Genomic DNA, 19,397 nt, shown 5'->3' on the forward strand with positions numbered 1-19,397 from the left:
CGCATTATCGACTATAACTTATACTTCCTGTTTATACCAGTGCAAGCACCTGCTAACGGTTCAGACATTCGTTCTTGAGTATATTTCTTGTACAAAGGCTAATTATGCAGGTAAATTAAAGTTTATCTTACAAATGTATGATTTTAGGACCAAAATGACACGGCGTAAACGCCAAATAAAACACACTCGATAATCTTTGAGGGAAACTTCTTCGTGAGCGAAAACTGGATCATCCTATATATATATTAAATGATTATTGTCTTTTCTTCGGCTTAACATGTCATAGTAACGGGGCATTGAGAAATACATGGTCTCTTTGTCATCTTAGAGGAACATATTGGCATGTTAAACAATTGCTCTGGATAATTTCGGTTTCAAAAGACTAAACGTAATTCTTTCCAAGAAGATGTCATTCATTCAGATTGAGCTCTTGTTGGACAGACTGCCTGACAGTTAAGCTTTTTATGTCAGACGAACAGAGTTATATTATTTGAACACACACGCACACACACACACACACACACACACACACACACACACACACACACACACACACACACACACACACACTAATATGTAACCAAATAAACATTTGTGTACAAGCAGTCTGGTAAAGGGCCTCCCCACATTAATGTATTCTTCCTTGATGAGTAAAATACTGGAATACAGTATTTGACTACTGACTGACTACCATTGTGTGCATAATTCACAGCTACAATGAGCTTCAATTTTATTTCACAACATGAAGACTCTATCATGAGCACACAACAGAACTTACGTGTCAACAAATCTGTACTGAAGTATGCAAGTTGGTCCTGTTATTACACTGTCTGGCTATAAAAGTGTTCATTGTGTATGTGGACTTACATCTGTAATCCATTGATGATATTATATTACTTTTACCCAAGATTTTGTTTCATTTTGTTTACATTATTTTTGACGAAATCATGTATGAACTAATCAGCACACATCACATCAGCTCACCTTGAGCTTGCCTTGAACATTAGTCATTAGAGAAACAAGTCATTTGGTCTTATCACTACCAGTATATTGAAATTTCTTTTCAGTTTTGATATTGGCCATGATAATTTTTAGTATTTTTTAAACTAAATCTCCCATAGATCAGGTAGAAAATGGTCATCTGTTTGCTATTTCAGGCTTATTTTACAATAAGACAAATACACACGCAATATTAATCTCTGCGTATGAAACATACAGTACTCAAATGCCATTGAATTTGTAAATCATCATGTCCAGTGATGTTTTATCGTAAATTTCATGTATTCATTGACTAAATTTGCAAACGGCAAAACAAGCACACAAACTCCTATTTTGCTGCCATGACCATTACCCGAAATGTGCAGTAAAGCAGTGCGCATGTAAAGGGAAGTAACTGCATGCTATACTCAAAGCCATTGAAAATGCAATTCAGTGTTCAGATGGTGTGTATTTTATTACATTGAAAGAAAGCCCCCCTAAACAGCAAAAATGACAAACATAACAATCACATGAAATGTTTACAATAAAGTCTGTGTGAAACACGCCCGTGGATGAAATCACAGAGGCTCAGAAGAAAGCCTTGGTCCCTGAGGATCAGTAGTGGGTATGTCCACCTTGTGCTCTGACACATGAACTGACACAGATGTTGTAGGTACTGTGTCAACTCTGCCACTGTCTGAGGTGGTTGCTGTTGACTTCGAACCCTCTGACCAAGCTCGTCCCACAAGTGTTCAAGGGGGCACGGGTTGCCAAGTCGTCCAAGGCGCCGCGATTCGCTGTGCAGAGTTGCGTCCCTTGGGCACGCCAGAAACCTATGATTGTGGGTTCGAATCCTGGTTCGCCCGTATTATGTTTCTAGGTTTGTCAGCACCATACCCGTGCTCGTGGGTTTCACCGAAGTGGTAAACGTCTAAGACCTGCATCACTTCGGGCTTTCCTCCCACATTAAGCTGACACGCCATGATATAACTGGAATACTGTTAAAAGCGGCGTTAAACCCAACTCACTCACTCACTCACAAGTGTTCAACGGGATTCAGTCAGGTGGCATGGCAGGCCAGTTCATCACACGGATGTTGTTTCTGGTCAGAAAGTCTCCCGTGACCCTTGCTGTCTGTGGACGTGCATTGTCATGCTGGAAGACAAGCTGATGTCAGGCGCCATATTGCTGGACGAAGGATATTGTTCACATAACCTTGAGCATAATCATGGTTGATAACCACTAACTGTGACCTGAAACGAGCATTGATGACACCCCATACCATTACACGCGTCCTCCAAAGCGATCCCTTTGCAAAACACAGTTGTTAGCAAAGCGTTCTCCCCTACATCAATAGATACAGCAACATCCATCCATAAAACTGAATTTGTAACGTCAGAGAAGACATTTTCCCGTGGTGTATTTTGCAGATAGACCCCATCAGCTGCTCATCGCTGTTTTCTGTTCCATGGCAACAAGTTTGACTTTGACTCATAGTAGTGTGTTTGTCCGGACCATATCTCTAAAACTAACAGCTACTCCTTCTTGAAACTGCACACACACAAAGACCAGATTGTCAAATGGTGCTTTTTGCTATTTAGGGATTTTTAGAATTTTTATTTTTTTCCATTTCCATGGCAACAAGTTTGACTTTGATTCTGTTCATATTTGTGGTGTGTTCCTGACATAGAAATACACAGTTCTGAATCCCAATTCCATGGTATAGTTTTAATAGCTCAATAACTACTCTTGTATACAGACAGATTGGATAAAACTTCTCCTGATGACTCTTGTTTATTTTTGTTTAAATGGGAATAAATACAAAACATGGTGCAGACTTTGTGATGATGCAGCAGTGCCTGAGAACCAAGGCTATCAACATTTGACCATCAACATTTTTATCCCAGGTTCCAAATACAGTTATTCCTAATTTGCCACATTGTAGATTTTAGTCTTCAATTACAGCTATCTTTGCATTACAGTGTGACCGCCATATTGTATACATTCTCAACTACCTCCTGTCAAGCTGTTTTTTATGTCTGTTGTGGTACATTGATGCACTAATTAACCGTCAACAGACAGTCATGCAAGGTCGTAATTCCTTTGAAAAGAATAATGAAATGTCTACCATATGACATGAAGTAATGAAGGTTAACAAACTGTGTTTTATTTGAATTTGACCTGGAAGTGAAGTGTTATATTCTGCCACAGACCTTGGTCACTTACAACGCAACATGTATGACTGGTATGCCTGTTGATTGAAGATTTCCACAGCAATGTACCACAGCCGGTATTAATCAGATCAGCCTTTAAAAAGTTTAGAACCTCTTGCATTATGACATTTAGCGAGTGATGTTGTTTTAACACCTCTTTGGTTTATTACCTCTTTGAAAAGTATTGCTGTTTTATCACGGTGTGATGCGGGTCTTAGACATTTATCACTTTGGTATGGTGCTGACAAACCTAGAAGCATAATCGGGGCTAATCCAGATTCGGACCTACATAAGAACAGTGGTTGAGACGGGCAAAACCTCTAAACGTTTTGTAATTCAATAACTCTATTAATCTGGATGTCCCTTTGAAAGACAGAATGTTTCACGGAACATATCTGCAAAGCCCTTCTCATTCATGATTTAATGTTCCATGAACTGTCCATGTATGATGACAACAATGTTTTAAATGTGGTCATAGTTATCTGCTGGTGAAACATATTCCTGTAAATTCATAATTCTTTGTCATTCTCTTTTCAGAAAGAAGAGAAACAGCTTGAATCATCAGTTGATGTGTTGATTCAAAATGTGAAAGATTTGAAGAACTCGATCGCCTCTTTCCTACAGAAACTTGAGCATGAGTATGACCATCTGAGCTGGTAAGTGACTAAGAACTATAATTTGGTGGTTCCTATGACCATGATCTTGATGATAATGTCAGGCAGTTTTTAAGAATAATTAAAACTTTTACCTCAAATATCTGCATGATTTGTATATTTGTCCGTGTATTCATGATTAGCTTGATTTTCTTGTAATATACATGTATATTATGCAAAAAAGGGCAAGTGAACTTCCTATTTCACTGCTGTCAACAGCATGTCTGCTACAGTTGAGCCTCAATGTGTCAAACTTGGATGTGTCAATTCCCAGTTGTCTCGAACTCACCTTTCTTCCCCTGCAAATTCCTTCAATATTTATCATCATTAATACTTGGATCTGTTGAACTGGATGTGCCAAATTCCCGGTTCTTTCAAACTCATTTTGGAGTCCCACCTTTCCAAATTAAGCATAAAGTTCCCATGTTGATCCGAAGAGTTCAAAATATGAAAATAATGTCCACATACCCACACTCGCCAAACTTTCAATTTTCAACTCACTTCACTTCACTCAGAATAAACTGACCTCACTGCGATAGACACAAATGCATCACAGACAGGACACCTTCTAACATCCTGTCAATAGCCAGTTGAACCTAACCCGTGAAGATCCGGGTAGAATAGGTCTTCAACAACCCATGCTTGCCGTAAAAGGTGACAATGCTTGTCAAGAGAGGCAACTAACGAGATCGGGTGGTCAAGCTCGCTGACTTTGTTGACACATGTCATCATATCCCAATTGCATGGATCAATGCTCATGATGTCAATCACTGGATTGAGATGACAGTGAGATGGATGATATGCCTGAGTTGCCGCCACCTTCACTACCAGCAGACGCAACACTGAAATTTACCTATGCCTTGAAATCTAGTGTTGCGTGCAGACCTGGTTATATTCTATCATAACACGATGTTTGATTTTCACTTTGCTGGTAGTCTTGAACCCTGGAAAACGCTTACATCATCCCAGGTCCGCATGAGTTAGACACAACAGGATTTGACTGCATATCAAAGAGGCTTGTGATTAGTTATGAATAATTGAAATTTTGTGAATAATTGAAAAAAGTTTCTGACAGCAGCAACAATGAACAACCGACATTGTATGGGTGCAATGGCATGTAATCTGCTACACAGTGCCCACTAGATCTGTATGTTACAACCAGTGCGTTTAATTCCTGTTCTATTTCTTAATTGATTATGAAAGAGTAATATATGGTATTTACAAACGTTGATATCATTACCTCTTGTTTGTCGGGCCACATGGTACATGGAAAATTTCAATAATAAAATGACAAGTTTTGTATCGTGAGTCAAAGTATCACGTTATGTATCAGTACACGAGGTAGGCATGTGGAGGCGCCCCTAAAGATATGACTGAAATAAGGGAGGTGGTCATTCAAATCATCACCTAACTTGGATTGGACGGTATGGCTTGTAGACTTGGTTGACGGCTTGTCAATGTACCTCAGTGCCATGGATCATTGCTTGTAATGTCCATAGGGGTGGTCGGGTAGCCTAGTGGTTAAAGCGTTCACTCGTCATGCCGAAGACCCAGGTTCGAATCCCGACATGGGTACAATGTGTGAAGCCCATTTCTGGTGTCCCCCGCCGTGATATTGCTGGAATATTGCTAAAAGCGGCATAAAACCATACTCACTCACTCACTCACTCACTCTAATGTCCATATCTGGATTGTCTGGTTCAGACTTAATTTTTTACAGACAGACATCATATACATGGAATGTGGTTGAGTGTGACGTTAAACAACAAACACACACTGAATTCAGTTCAAACTAAATGATTGTGTTCCTGTTGTATTGGCGTGATTTCTTCCTTATCTGTGGTAGCAGTGTTCTGTTGGCAAAACCTTTGATGAATTAAGTCTTATGCCTGTGTTAACATGGTTCTCCTGAAATATTTGTTCCAGGCCAAATGTGTTGGACAACTTTGCTCTGCTGTCTGGTCAGCTGAACTCCCTGGGGAAACAGCTGAAGGGCGACAAGATCACAACACTGAGAAACTATGTGCTGTTTCCTGTGCTGCTCTCCCCAGAGAGAGACCTAGAACTTGAGGTAATCACACCCAATGTTCCATGTTCTTTTCTTCACTCAAATGATTTTCCAATAAGTGATTGGTTACCTTACATTGAATGGAGTGATAGAGCTTTGGTTTCTGTGATGCCACAACCATTTGACTATTTTTGCTGGGGGCAAATATTTTTTCTGTGAAATAGCAAAATTAATCATAGAAATAAACACATACTACTCAAAAGAAGCACCTGATTCTTTTCTACTACTATTAAATGACTGATTGACTGTAGTAATGTGAAAGAATCAGTTATATACCCTTGGTGTGTCACACCATACCCTTGCTTGTGGATTTCTACAAAGTGGTGAACATCTCCAGTTCAAGTCTTTCCTCCCTTGGTCCAGTAAACTTTTTGCAGATATTTTACCCCCTGATTTTTATGAATGGCATATGGCTGTATCAACTATATTACTTATTCTGAATTGTGAGTTTACGTAGAATGATTATGTTTACAGAAATTGACAGAGGAGCGTGTGCTGGCATTTAATCATGAAGTTGTGCCTGATTACCTGCGTACAAAGCCTGACGCCGAGGTGGAGGAGAAGATTAACAATCTCAGTGCCAAGGCTTCCTCAGTGGTTCCTGAAAATGCAACGGTTAGTTCTTTTATTGTACTGACTGGCTTTAAATTGAAGTTGATATTTAAAAAAGACACTATTGTAAAGATTCTTAAATGTAGCGGTCACCATGTTTCTTCCTGGTGGCTTTTTGTAAGGCCGTAATTAATTAATTGCTAGATAATCATCCCTGCCCGACTCACCACTAAACCCCCCGACAAATTAGTTGTATTTGCCGGAGTGATATGTTTAGAGCACTGTAACATCATCAGCTGTCAAATGGCGATTTCATGTTTATAACATGCTGTAAACTGGTCTTCAACTGACTCTCAGTGCATGCCGGCCTATCGGCTGCTTTCCATCAGCTGTCAAGATGGTGCTCACTATTTTGAAAGTACAAGAGGTGTGCAAACCATTTAAGACTGGTGTGCCTGTCTATGACTTTTATGGAAATCTTCAAAGTGTTTGCTTGTGGGGAACTTGACAAGTTGACGTCAATTGATGATCAATTCATAAATGCACAAGTACAAGTCAGGGCATGGAAATCGAAAATAGGTTTGACACAGGTACATCCAACTGCTACTGTTGAAATCAATGTTTATTTATTGTCTTTGTTATTTCTATCATGTATTGTTCATTCCATAGTGTCCAGTCTTCAACTTAGAGACTTTAATAGAATTTTTTTTTTAAAAGCCTCCTCCCCACTTTTGAAAACAAAGCAGATGATAATCTGGCAATTAATTTATTATGGCCTTACGTTTGTATTTTACAAAATCACATCAAATATTTAGATCATAATTAAGAAATGATATTTAATATGAGAGTATAATATGACAGAACATTGTGGGGCAGAGGTTATGTACGCTCAGAACCCTTTTCATGAATGAAAACAAAATGGTTGATCCTGAAGTGAGCTTAAAATGTGTGTCCAAATGTTTGTTCATTTGTTGTGTGTGCTGTTCTGTCAGATAAGTTGATGATATATAGGTAGCAGCCATTCACTTTGATATAACCATGGGGATTCCTTGTTAGAATTGGTCCCCAGATATCTATTTGGGTTGGAAGAGGTGACCACATGGATCTGGTGGTCAGGTTCCGTGACATGGTTGGGTGTGTGTTCATAATATCAGTCACTGGTTTGTCTGGTCCAGATTTGAACGGAAATTGTTTATTGTGGGTGATATGAACATGTGTCTTTTTCACAGAAACAACTCAACACACTGAATAAAATCACCAGCAATATTCTGGACATCTTGAATTCTGCCAGAGATGAGTGGGAGAAAGAGACAGGTTAGTTCACTGTTTTTAAATATTCATTTCATACCCTGCATTTGTTGATATTGAGATATTTTGGTGTGAATATCTGCCCATTTGTCTCTGTATCCATCTGTAAACATTCCCTGTCCAGACTTGTCCAGGGCCCATTTACACAAAGCGATCTTAGCGCTGTGACTATTGTAAGCCTATGTTAAAGTGTGGGAGTTACGATAATCTTAGCGCTAAGATCGCTTTGTGCAAGTTGGCCCTGAGCTCTAATATCTCTCTCTAATCTAAACTAAGCATGTAAATTAGAACAAGACAAAGGCCATGAACAGAAAAGTTTGTTTTGTTTGTTTTTCAGAAATTATAAAGTTACTCACATGGTGGTGAAAATGTGGTGTCTTATGCTCCTCGGCCTCTCCTTTCTCCCTTTCACGGGGCGGTCGGGTAGCCTAGTGGTTAAAGCGTTGGCTCGTCACGCCGAAGACCCGGGTTCGATTCCCGACATGGGTACAATGTGTGAAGCCCATTTCTGGTGTCCCCTGCCGTGATATTGCTGGAATATTGCTAAAAGCGGCGTAAAGCCATACTCACTCACTCACTCTCCCTTTCACTGTCATTTTTAATGACTTCCCCCTTAATCTCATTGCTCTCCTCTCCCAAAGTGATGAACGTCTTAGACAATACCTCTTCAATGAAACCCACGAGCACGAGTATGGTGCTGACAAGCCTAGAAAGACGTTTCTGGCATCCCTAAGGCATGCATCTCTGCACAGCAAATTCCGCCTGTGCCCCCATAAAATATAAGAATTTGTTTTGAGAATTGAACCAAATAAATCATCAAACTAGTGATTTCATATACTTATGTTTATTCAGGAACATGATATAGTTATTAATGTTGTTTCAAGTTTTGATGTATCTATTTGTGTTTTGTTTTTATATAATGCAAACACCGTTCTAGCTTGTGCATATGATCATGATAATTCTCTTCCAGTACAAAAGACAGCCCAGCCGCAGACATCAATACAGTCAGACACTCACACACTGATCGCAGCAACGCTGGTGGGGAAGGGGTTGAGGATGCGACCCAGCCCGCCGACCACCTCCACCCCACCGATGCCCGGCCAGTCAACGGGTGCACAGCAGAAGGTTCAACAGAAGGCACAAGGTGACAACTGTAGTTGGCTTCTATATGGGTGAACATTGCCAAGGAAGTAGTTTATCACTGGCCTGTGCGAATATATGTACAGTAAACTAACAAACTCAAAGGGGCCACTAATTTTAGTTCGTAATAACCGTAGTTCGTTATAAGCATCTATACAGAATACATACAGCAAATGGCCGCGACCAAGAACTAAGTTGGTAATATCAGTCAGTTTGTTATAAGCGTGTTTGTTATAAACATATTGGGAATGAGGCAGTTCTTATTCCCCTTTAATTAAACAAGTGAAAAAGATCATGTCGGACATTTAATGAGACAAAAGACATAAACAAAAACCTTCCTTGCAAAATTGAATAAGTCCCCTCAAAATGACACTTTTTCTGTATATTCAACGAATAATTGACCACTTTCTGTTACAAAGTGGTTTTAACTTCCTGATAATGGAAGTTCATTCAAAAGCAATCTCCTGACTGGAGTTCTAAGAACGTCTTCATCCCACAATGAAGAAATGTAGTGGTCTGTCACATACAGAGCATGAACAGCCTGAGATTTACAAAAAAGAACATGCGCAAGTGGTATAGCAACGGGTGTGTTTGGGTGAGCACTTCCATGTTAATCGAGTGTATTTGGGCCAGCTATACCAAAACAAACCGAGAACAACTGTTCCCTTCTGTTCACGTATTCTACTGTATATGAATGAAAGTCCATGAGGCAGTGTGTGTCAAATTGTTAAGTCAGCTTGGCTGAAATTGGCTTGTAGTTTTATATACTACTCCACTTTTTGGTAGGGATATGTTTAGCTTTAAATGATACAAAACAGATTCTCATATGTCAAGTGTATTTTAAGATATAATGACGTGAAAAGTAGTGTAGTATATATGAACTGTGTGGTTGTTTGTTAGATGCATGATGATAATGGTAGAGCGTCCACCCGGAGAGCGGAATGTCCGGGGTTCGATCCCCAGCCGCATCATACCAAAAGAAGTTAAAAGATGGTACTTGTTGTTACCCTGTCTGGCGCTCGACATTAAGGGGCTAAAACAAGGACTGGTCGGCTCGGAGTCAGTATACTGTGTCTGAGTGGGGTATTCATGTTAAACTGCGGCATGGTATCTCAGTGTGCTTGCACTATAAATCGGCATCAGTCCGGACTAGTACAAGCAGACACACACACACACACACACACACACACACATGCATGCACGTCGCAATATAAGCGCAATAATCTTTGACGCGACGTTAAACCCCATTTCACCTCGCCTTGTTTGATGCATGAGGTACAGTGTTGCTTCTGTTGCTGAAACTTCATATATTTAGAAATGTTATGTTAGACATTATACATATATATACATCATGGCTGGGGGATGTGAGTATTTTATGCTTGTTTCTTAATGAAACATTGGTTGCCTTTGTTTATCAAGTTGAAAAAAGTATAAAGAATAATGTGTTTAATTGCAGGTTCACTCGGAAAAGCCCCCAGTATTATCAAGACCAACATCAAGGCTGCTAACACATCACATCCTTATCAGAGGTCATGATTCAATATCAAATGTGATTCATCCGTCAGAAGACATCAGGGCATGATTCAATGTCAAGTGCGATTCATCCGTCAGGAGACATCAGGTCATGATTCAATGTCAAGTGCGATTCATCCCTCAGAAGACATCAGGTCATGATTCAATGTCAAGTGTGATTCATCCGTCAGAAGACATCAGGTCATGATTCAATGTCAAGTGCGATTCATCCCTCAGAAGACAACATCAATAAGGCAAAAACAGCCATGAGGAATCCATGTCATGCGCTAGATTCATCGCCCAGAAAGCCACATCATGATGTCATTCAAGTGTTTGACGATACAGATGTCCAATATGTGCAAATCAGCCACACACAATGTCAATCCTATCAGCAATTCATGGAATTTTTTAAGTCTTGACCTTTGACGGAGAGTGGCTGGATCATTTACTTACCTTGTTTACTCTACTATGCTTGTCGTAAGAGACGACTAATGGGATTGGGTGGTCAGACTCACTGCCTTGATTGATTTATGTCATCGTATCCCAGTTGCGTAGATCAATGCTCATGTCAATCACTGGATTGTCTGGTCCAGACTTGATTATTGACAGATTGCTGTCCTACAGCTGAAATATTACTGAGTGCAGCGTTTAACAAGAAGCAAAAAAATAAATCTTGCTACCATTCTGATGTGATTGTCAAAAGTGTTACGAGTGAATTTAGTGAACATCTCATGTATGACTGTGTAAATAAACAGTTTATTCCAATATGAGTGTTGGTAGTTGATTAACATGATTATTTTTTCAAAACAATTTCAAGTTTTGCAAATATAAGTTGTTCACCAGACTTGCATGATGTCGCACGTTTTGAAGAAGTGACTGAAAAACTCTTTGTCTTGAATAAACAACATGCCAGGCCATTCATCACTGGGGAAGCCGTTACATTGTCAGTAACTATTGGCAGTTATTAGCTAATTAAGCAGCTTTTAATTCATGTTTTTCTCCACAATATGCTTGAACAGACATCATAACTGATATACCTCTGCAGAATTCTGATTGGATGAGTGATGGTCAAGGTCGCTCAGAATGAACTAGTATGAAAACCTTGTGTAAGTAACTTCAGTATTTATGAATGGAATTTTACAAAACTTGGTATACATCTCAGACAGGGTCTTGACAGCATCAACTTTTGGCTGACCTCCAGATAAGATCAAGGTCACTTTTAAAACCTGGCTAAAATTCAGGAAATATTATGCTGTGAATTGTCAAAATAGTATTCTATAAATAATGGACTCTGAATATAATTAAGTCATTCAATAACAATAATAGTAATCCAATATTATCTGTGTCTTAAAACACAAACTGTGTGAGTATTGTTTTACGCCACATTTAGCAATAGGTTTCACCCATTGTACAAGCAAGGGTGGCCCAGTGTCTAAGGCGCCGCAATTCGTTGTGCAGAGTTGCGTCCCTTTAGCACGCCAGAAACCTATGATTGTGGGTTCGAACCGATTATTTCTAGGTTTGTCAGCAACATACCCGTGCTCGTGGGTTTCATCGAAGTGGTAAACGTCTGAGACCTGCATCACTTCGGGCTTTCCTCCCACATTAAGCTGAGACGCCGTGATATAACTGGAATACTGTTAAAAGCAGCATTAAACCCAACTCACTCACTCACTCACACATTGTACCCATGTGGGAAATTAAACCTGCATCTTCGGCACGACAAGCGAATGCTTTAACCACAAGGCTATACCATCGCCCCCAAAACAAACTGAAGTAAAGAACAAAAAGTGAGTATGGTTTTACGCCACTTTTAGCAATATTCCAGCAATTTCAGGACTAGGGGACACCAGAAATGGGCTTCACATATTGTACCAATGGCGGGAATCGTACCCGGGTCTTCGGCGTGATGAGCAAACGCCTTAACCACTAGAATACCAGACCGCCCCTAAAGAATAAAGATCAAACAAACAACAGAGTGAATGAGTAGTCAAGAATATTTATTCAAACATGGATCTTAAATCTGACACAGTTATCGTGAAATAACCAACTATCATGATCTAGAAGCCTGTGGTTCCTAACACCTTGAATTAAAACATTATTATTACCACTGACTTTATCAGCCTCTGTACACATGATATGCCAAATACACTATTTGATATATTGTAGTACATGAGATCTACTAGTCACTGTAATATACATCACAACAAACACCTATTGCTTATCCAAAGTTAGTTGAAATAAATCTGTTTCAGTATGAAACAGTCATGAGTGGAGGATGCAACTGGACTAAACAGGAATCAAAGGAAGCCATGATGAGTCTTTCACATTAATTCTGCCTTTTTTTATGTAACCCTCTATCATAATATGATCAATATTGGATGCACAAGAAACAATCATAAAAATGTCTGCAGGAGAAGCTGCTGGGATAAATATTTTTAAAACATATTTGGTGAGCATATGAAAAATGTTTTCTATGCAGTGAAGTTAGGTGAGAAAGGGTTTAACGTCACGTTCAAGATTATAGCACTTACATAGCGACATGCATGTACACTGTATGTGTTTATTATTTTCCTATTCTAGTAAGCGAGTTGTATTTAACGCCGCTTTTCATAGTATTCCAGTTATATCACGGCATGTCAGCTTAATGATGCAGGTTTGCCACTTCGGTGAAACCAACGAGCACGGGTATGGTGCTGACAAACCTAGAAACATAATCGGGGAGTATTCCTATTCTAGACTAATGCTGGTTGTATTGTGCTAGCCCACTGAGATACCATCCCATAGTTTAACCCTGATAACTGACTCGGACACTTACGCCAAACTGTCCTTGTTTTGCCAAACTGTCCTTGTTTTATCCCCTTTATTTTGGTATGACACCACCGGCAATCAAACCATCGACCTTCCGGGTAGAATCTCTCCACTATACCACGGAGGCACTCAGAGGAGAGAGTGAATGTTATTTGCAACAGCTCTTTCAGCCCATAAGATTTTCCTGGTACAGATAAACCAATCTCACAAAATCAGTTCACCAATGGTACCCAAACTAACAAATGATCCCACTATTGCCTTCTGCAAACATGTGACATTGGGCACCCTAACAACTTCACAAACCTCGTCTGTATGCTTTAAATAAACATGCAACAAAAATTCATAAGCATGGTTGGCCTATTAATATTAGAGTGTCAGGTTATTGTGCTTTTTGTGATGTGGACTGTTGGTTTAGTCTCTGACATACTTTGGAACACCTGGAAAAGTACAGCAAACACAGACCTTTCTAAGAGAAATATGCATGCCTTATAAGCCAGGTCGTGTTTTCAAAGTAGTCTGCATGGAATCAATATCAAAATCTCATGACAAAAAAAAGTCTGACAGTCTGACTTAAATCAAATTTATACTGCCGACTGACAACCTTCCATTACACAACTTAAAGTACTTTAACCTGAGACCAAGATATTTCTTTAAAACTAAATATTGTCAATTCTTCAAGATCAATGTAATATATTACCTTTATGATGTCAGACAACTGCAGTTCTGACTTTGAATATCAAACACTCCATGTATTCACTCCATGTGTCTCTCAATGCTAATGACCTTATACTTACTGGTATCAGACTGTCTGATCAGATAGTCACAGGTGCACTAACTTCATAAGATATCTCGCGGTAGGCAAAACACTGACCTCTCATACAGCACTACATACAAACAAAGTCATCTTCAGAGCAGTCATGACTTCTTAACAGACAACCAATATCACTAATTTGCCGGATTCATCATTTATTACACCTGAACAGGATGAGCTGTTCCACTGTAGGAATGCACATCCAAATTACTCTGGGAAAGAAGGCTAAAACAAATAAAAATAATGCCAAATGAAATGCCAGAATTAACCCCAAATTAACATTTTCATTCTACAGAGAGCCAATGATCTACCTCTCCCATTACAGTTAAAACTGCGAGTTGTGATCTCACACATGTCTGGCTATCTTTGCGTAAAATGCAAAGGATTTAACATAAACATTTCAACAGATATTGTAATCCTCTGGTGAAATGAACTCCTTATGACTATAAACACATGACCAAAATGATTATTTTCACTGAAAACACTCAAATCAAGCCAAATAACAAAGCCTTCAGCAACAGTGCTTTTGCTGAGCATCTATGGCATATGTACATATGTTCAAATGGTTACACCTTTAAAATCATGTTGTCCAGAAATATACAAGTATGTCGAGGTTCTTTTTACAGGTTTTAGCCTACATTTTATTCCAAGATTTTTAATCACCAAACTAAGAAAATCTCTTTTCAAAACCTGCACTGAAGTTGATCATGTTGACAGGTAATAACAAAAACATTCTAACATTTTTTTAAAGCAATATTGTAAGTTGTCACACAACAATATTTCTAAAACCAGGCAAAATTCTAGACACCATGTACATAGACAATAAGCCGGTAACTCCTTATCTAAATTTTAACGCTTCAGTAAGTTCCACATCATTTTGGTAAGTACATATTTAGAGCCTCGAGTGACCAAGGTCCAAGTGAGGAGTATGATGATGACCAATAAAGGTTCCTAGTTGGGGGAATAAAACCAGAAAGAGCAAATCCTGGCACATAAGGGACACCACTCTGCATGACTGGACCACTGTGCCTCCCCTTGTCATGCTTGATGGGCCAAACAAAACGTGTGTTTCCTAATTCAGCCAATCCCAAATTAGGTAGGTAGGAACTTTTGATTTTGAAAAAATATGCCTATTTCAGATGAATATATTGAACAATTGACTGGTTATTCTAAAGCAAATGAGTAAGTGAGGATTGTTTTACGCTGCTTTTCACAAAATTCCAGCAATATCAGGGCAGGGGACACCAGAAATGGGCTTCACACATTGTACGCCATGTGGGGGGAATAAAGCCCGGGTCGTCAGTGTGACGGGCACAAAGTGAAGCACAACAAATTTACTCCAGTTGCATAAAAATATGGACAATACCAGGATGGTGATAAAAGCTATGATGCAACTCATGAAAACAAGGAAAGATTGCTTAGGGTCAGGCGCGTCATATTAGGGTTGGTCTGGAAAATGGAAACACACATTATTTTGTTTGGTCTATGTAAATAAACATTAAGTACAAAGAGATACACCTGTGCATGACACACAGGCCACGAAGAAATACTCATCACATGCCATTTTAAAAATCCCCCAAGCAAGTCAATGTCATATTTCCATTTGTTTCCTCGAAAAGTGAGCATGTCAATATCCTTATCTTTTATTTGTTGAATCAAATATTCAGTTCAAAACATGCGGAAAGGGAAACTGCGATTTCTTGTGCCACTATTTACAATGTCATGAAAGGTATATACAAATGCAGGAGAAGTGCAAACAGGTAGTACAGAACTTCATAAATGAAGCATGAAAATATCTAAACTGCCTCATTCATAAGGAAAGAATGGATTAAACAATGCATTGACAACCAGTTGATCAAGTGACAAGTCCAACAGTTTACTGTTAGAGTGAGTTGGTTTGGGTTTGGTTTGTTGTTTTACGCCGCACTCAGCAATATTCCAGCTATATGACGGCGGTCTGAAAATAATTGAGTCTGGACCAGACAATCCAGTGATTGATATCATGAGCATCGATCCACGCATTTGGGATCGATGACATGCATCAACCAAGTCAGCAAGCCCAGACCACCCGATCCCGGAGAGAGTTGGGTTTAACGTCGTTTTGATCTGTGTTAGAAATATACAGTATTGTTTCATAAGTCACAAGGGCTGGCAATCACAAAGGTTACTATCCATTGACCATCAGGCTGGCATTACCTTCAAACAACAATTATTGGTTTATCAATCTAATGAGCAAATGAGTTTGGACTTCGATAACTTTGTTATGAAAGCAGCAGAGGAGTGAATGAGTTGAGTCTAACACCGCTTTCAACAGTATTCCAGTTATATCACGGCATGTCAGCTTAATGTGGGAGGAAAGCCCCAAGTGATGCAGGTCTCAGATCTTTACGACTTTGGTGAAACCCACGAGCATGGGTTCAGTGCTGACAAACCTAGAAATGTAGTGGGGGTGAACCGGGATTTGAACCCACAATCATAGGTTTCTGGCGTGCCCAAGGGAGATGAAACTCAGCAAATTATAGCGTCTTAGTCAGCTGGGCCACCCATGCCCCCATGCATCTACATGACATCTGCAAAATTATGATTCCACATCAACAACTGAAAGAGATCAACTGGTTGTCAACAATAACTTGCAACTAATCACAGCATTGCAAAGCTAAATTTATCTGTTCTACTTGTTTCTGTCCGTTACCTTGGCAGGGGTGTTCAATTAGAATGCCTGACATGTCTGACCCATGCAAATCAAGTGCCAAGCAAGTGGGAAAACATAATTTGGTTTTCATCAGGCAAGTACAAAATTCAAAGGTGATAACTATGAAACTTAGAAGATGCATCATGTGCTTTCGAAAAGATTTTGTCAACTGCAGATGAAGCACCTGACTGGTTGTTTTTCTATACCGTATAAGCTGTTGCTTCAGAATACAGTCTTGTGGTTGAAATTACAGTTTTCTTCTTTTCTCTGCTTTAGCAGGGAAAATTGAACATCAGGTTCAAGGCAAGTAGGAAAATTTGGTATTGAACACCCTGCTTGGTTATTCAAACTGTCAAGAATACAAGATTAATGTTTCACAAAAGATACTTTCTGTCAAAAGCAGGTCAAATTCCCTGGATCAAAACATCTATTTCACGTTTTGAAAACCAAATACCGGTAACTCAATTTTACCTTGAAAGAGGGAGAGAACTGGTGAGTACTGGGTAGCATGATGGGGTGGAGGATGGCAACACAGCCGATCTTACAGAAAGTAGCAGCATGAACAGCAAGCATATCCTCAAAATGAAGTTTGTTTGTTTGTTTGTTGTTTAATGCTGCACTCAGCAATATTCCAGCTATAGGACAGCCGTCAGTATGTAATCATGTCTGGACCAGACAATCCAGTGACTGACATCATGATCATCGATCCACACAATTGGGATACGGATCCGCATCAACCAAGTCGCCTCTTACGACAAGCATACGTTGCTGTACACCTATTCTAACCCGGATCTTCACAGGTCATAAGGAAGTAAATACAAAAGAAACAAAAAGCACAGTTCATTTCCGTTACCACACGTCGAATCACAATGGGCATAACTAGTTTATTCTAGTCAGTTATCCTTGTCAGAGTCCACAAATGAGGTTGAATGGTGGTGGTCTTGTCTGTGTTTCCTGTTATACAGTGCTCATTTGCAGAAGACGGGTTACAGAAGAGGCGTATGAATGTACACTGGAGAGGGCAGCCAGGACCTCAGTCAATCGCTCTGATGGCTCCTTCATGGAACGAGTGGAGCATCTCTGGAGGAGCCACAACATTACAGTAAATTACTTCTGTGCGTGGATGTGCAAAAGACTCAGAGCCTGTATTCATGCCAGTCCTTTATTCACAAAGACTGCTATAAGAACACTTTTTCCTATGACCTTGAAATGTCATTCAAGAATAAAGTTTGCTGATGGACTCCACTGAAGAAGTACACTGACAGCACCAGAAACTTGATACAAGTCAAATAACTGCCTTGGTAGCAAACAATCTGTATCTAGCGTCAAATCTTCTCTAAACTCTGCTGTCCTCGATTTGATTCCTCACGTTCTACACAGATAATTCAGTTGGTACAAGTGACTCCTCCCCCACACTCGGAACACGCACCGTCATCGGTCCATCAGAAGGCGAAAACCTGAGAATGTGGTATAAATAGATATCTCAACTGTACACTGTTGTGTGGATTCTGGTGAAGACTATACAGAGGCCACTGCTGTAGTCGTGGGCACAACAACGTTACCAGGCATAACATAGTCGCCAATCATGAACTGCTGACTGACGGGGTAGTGTGCCATCCCGCCACTGATCACGTTCTGAAAAAAGCAAAGAGTAATTTACACACATTTCAAAAACTTCTATCATAAAGGGTCAAGAAATTATACCACTCAACCTTTGATAGGGATCCTTTGTATTTACAAAAAAATAGTATTATAGGTAAGCAGTTAGCTGTTGAGTAATAGGACTATCCTTATCAAAAGTTAGTGTAGCATTATGAAGCATCATGAAAAATACTACTCATTTTCTGATCAGAACACTTTAACCATGTTAACATGTTCATTCTATTATACTGATGTAGTGAGTGGGTGAGCGAGTCTGGTTTAAAGCCTCTTTGAACATAAATGCAACTTGAAGTGGGTGAAAAGCCTGAAGTGATGCAGTTTTCAGACGCTTACAACTTTGGAAGAAACCTATGAGCATGGGTGTGGTCCTATCAAACAAAGAAACAATCATGGCGAAATTGGAATTTAAACCAAGGATCATAATTTTCTAGGAATGTCTAAGTGAGGCAACCTATACACAGTGAATTGCTGCGTCTTAGACAACTAGACAACGTGCTCCTACTATGAAGAGTAATCAGTTCAGTATATGTAAGAATTGATTAATATAATTTTTGCTATTATGGAGGTATGAAAGAAAAAACCGATGTGAATACTGTGTGCACACCATTTACTGATGTTAACTCCATGAACAAAACAAAAATTGATGTCAATTGTTATATAAAAATTATCAACAATAATAACTTCACAGACTGCTTACTTAATCATTATCATACCAAAGAAAACTAAAGAGCAATACATTATCACGGACATCACTCAGCACAATAATGCAACACAAGCCCCTACCGATTCTATTATTAGCCAATCAAGAAACAGTAGTCCATTAGGTGGCATTACCTATTTTTTTTATTCTTCGGGGGGGGGGGGGGGGGGGGGGGGGGGGGGGAGAGGAGGGGGGAAGAAGAGGAAAGAACTGGGAATTAAATAAGAGATCTGGAAGTAAACGCAAAAGAAATTGCTTGGTTCACCAATTAAAAGCCATGGAATCACTTGCAGTGTT

The 19,397-nt window shown here is 39.5% G+C and overlaps 2 protein-coding genes across 5 annotated transcripts in view; one reads left to right on the forward strand and one right to left on the reverse strand.

Annotated features, from left to right (window-relative positions):
- Positions 1–34: 34 nt before the first annotated feature.
- Positions 35–11,156, forward strand: LOC139479207 (mediator of RNA polymerase II transcription subunit 8-like). Its single transcript, XM_071262053.1, has 7 exons — positions 35–110; positions 3,729–3,847; positions 5,771–5,915; positions 6,387–6,527; positions 7,694–7,778; positions 8,743–8,916; positions 10,369–11,156. Exons 1-7 carry the CDS (start codon positions 105–107, stop codon positions 10,446–10,448), a joined length of 750 nt encoding a protein of 249 aa, XP_071118154.1. The 5' UTR covers positions 35–104; the 3' UTR covers positions 10,449–11,156.
- Positions 11,157–12,421: 1,265 nt separating this feature from the next.
- The window catches only part of LOC139478186 (histone-arginine methyltransferase CARM1-like), a 28,695-nt gene continuing 21,719 nt past the window's right edge, over positions 12,422–19,397 (reverse strand). For 3 of the 4 annotated variants that reach the window (XM_071260548.1, XM_071260547.1, XM_071260545.1), the window contains one exon: positions 12,422–18,373. In XM_071260548.1, the coding sequence (XP_071116649.1) occupies positions 18,257–18,373 (117 nt within the window). In that variant the 3' untranslated portion in view covers positions 12,422–18,256. The remainder of the gene's footprint in view (positions 18,374–19,397) is intronic. The other variant, XM_071260550.1, reaches the window with a different exon arrangement.

This window comes from Haliotis cracherodii, unplaced genomic scaffold, assembly GCF_022045235.1.
Source record: "Haliotis cracherodii isolate W230 unplaced genomic scaffold, xgHalCrac1.p SCAF_4, whole genome shotgun sequence".
In the NCBI taxonomy this organism is placed as follows: Eukaryota; Metazoa; Mollusca; class Gastropoda; order Lepetellida; family Haliotidae; genus Haliotis; species Haliotis cracherodii.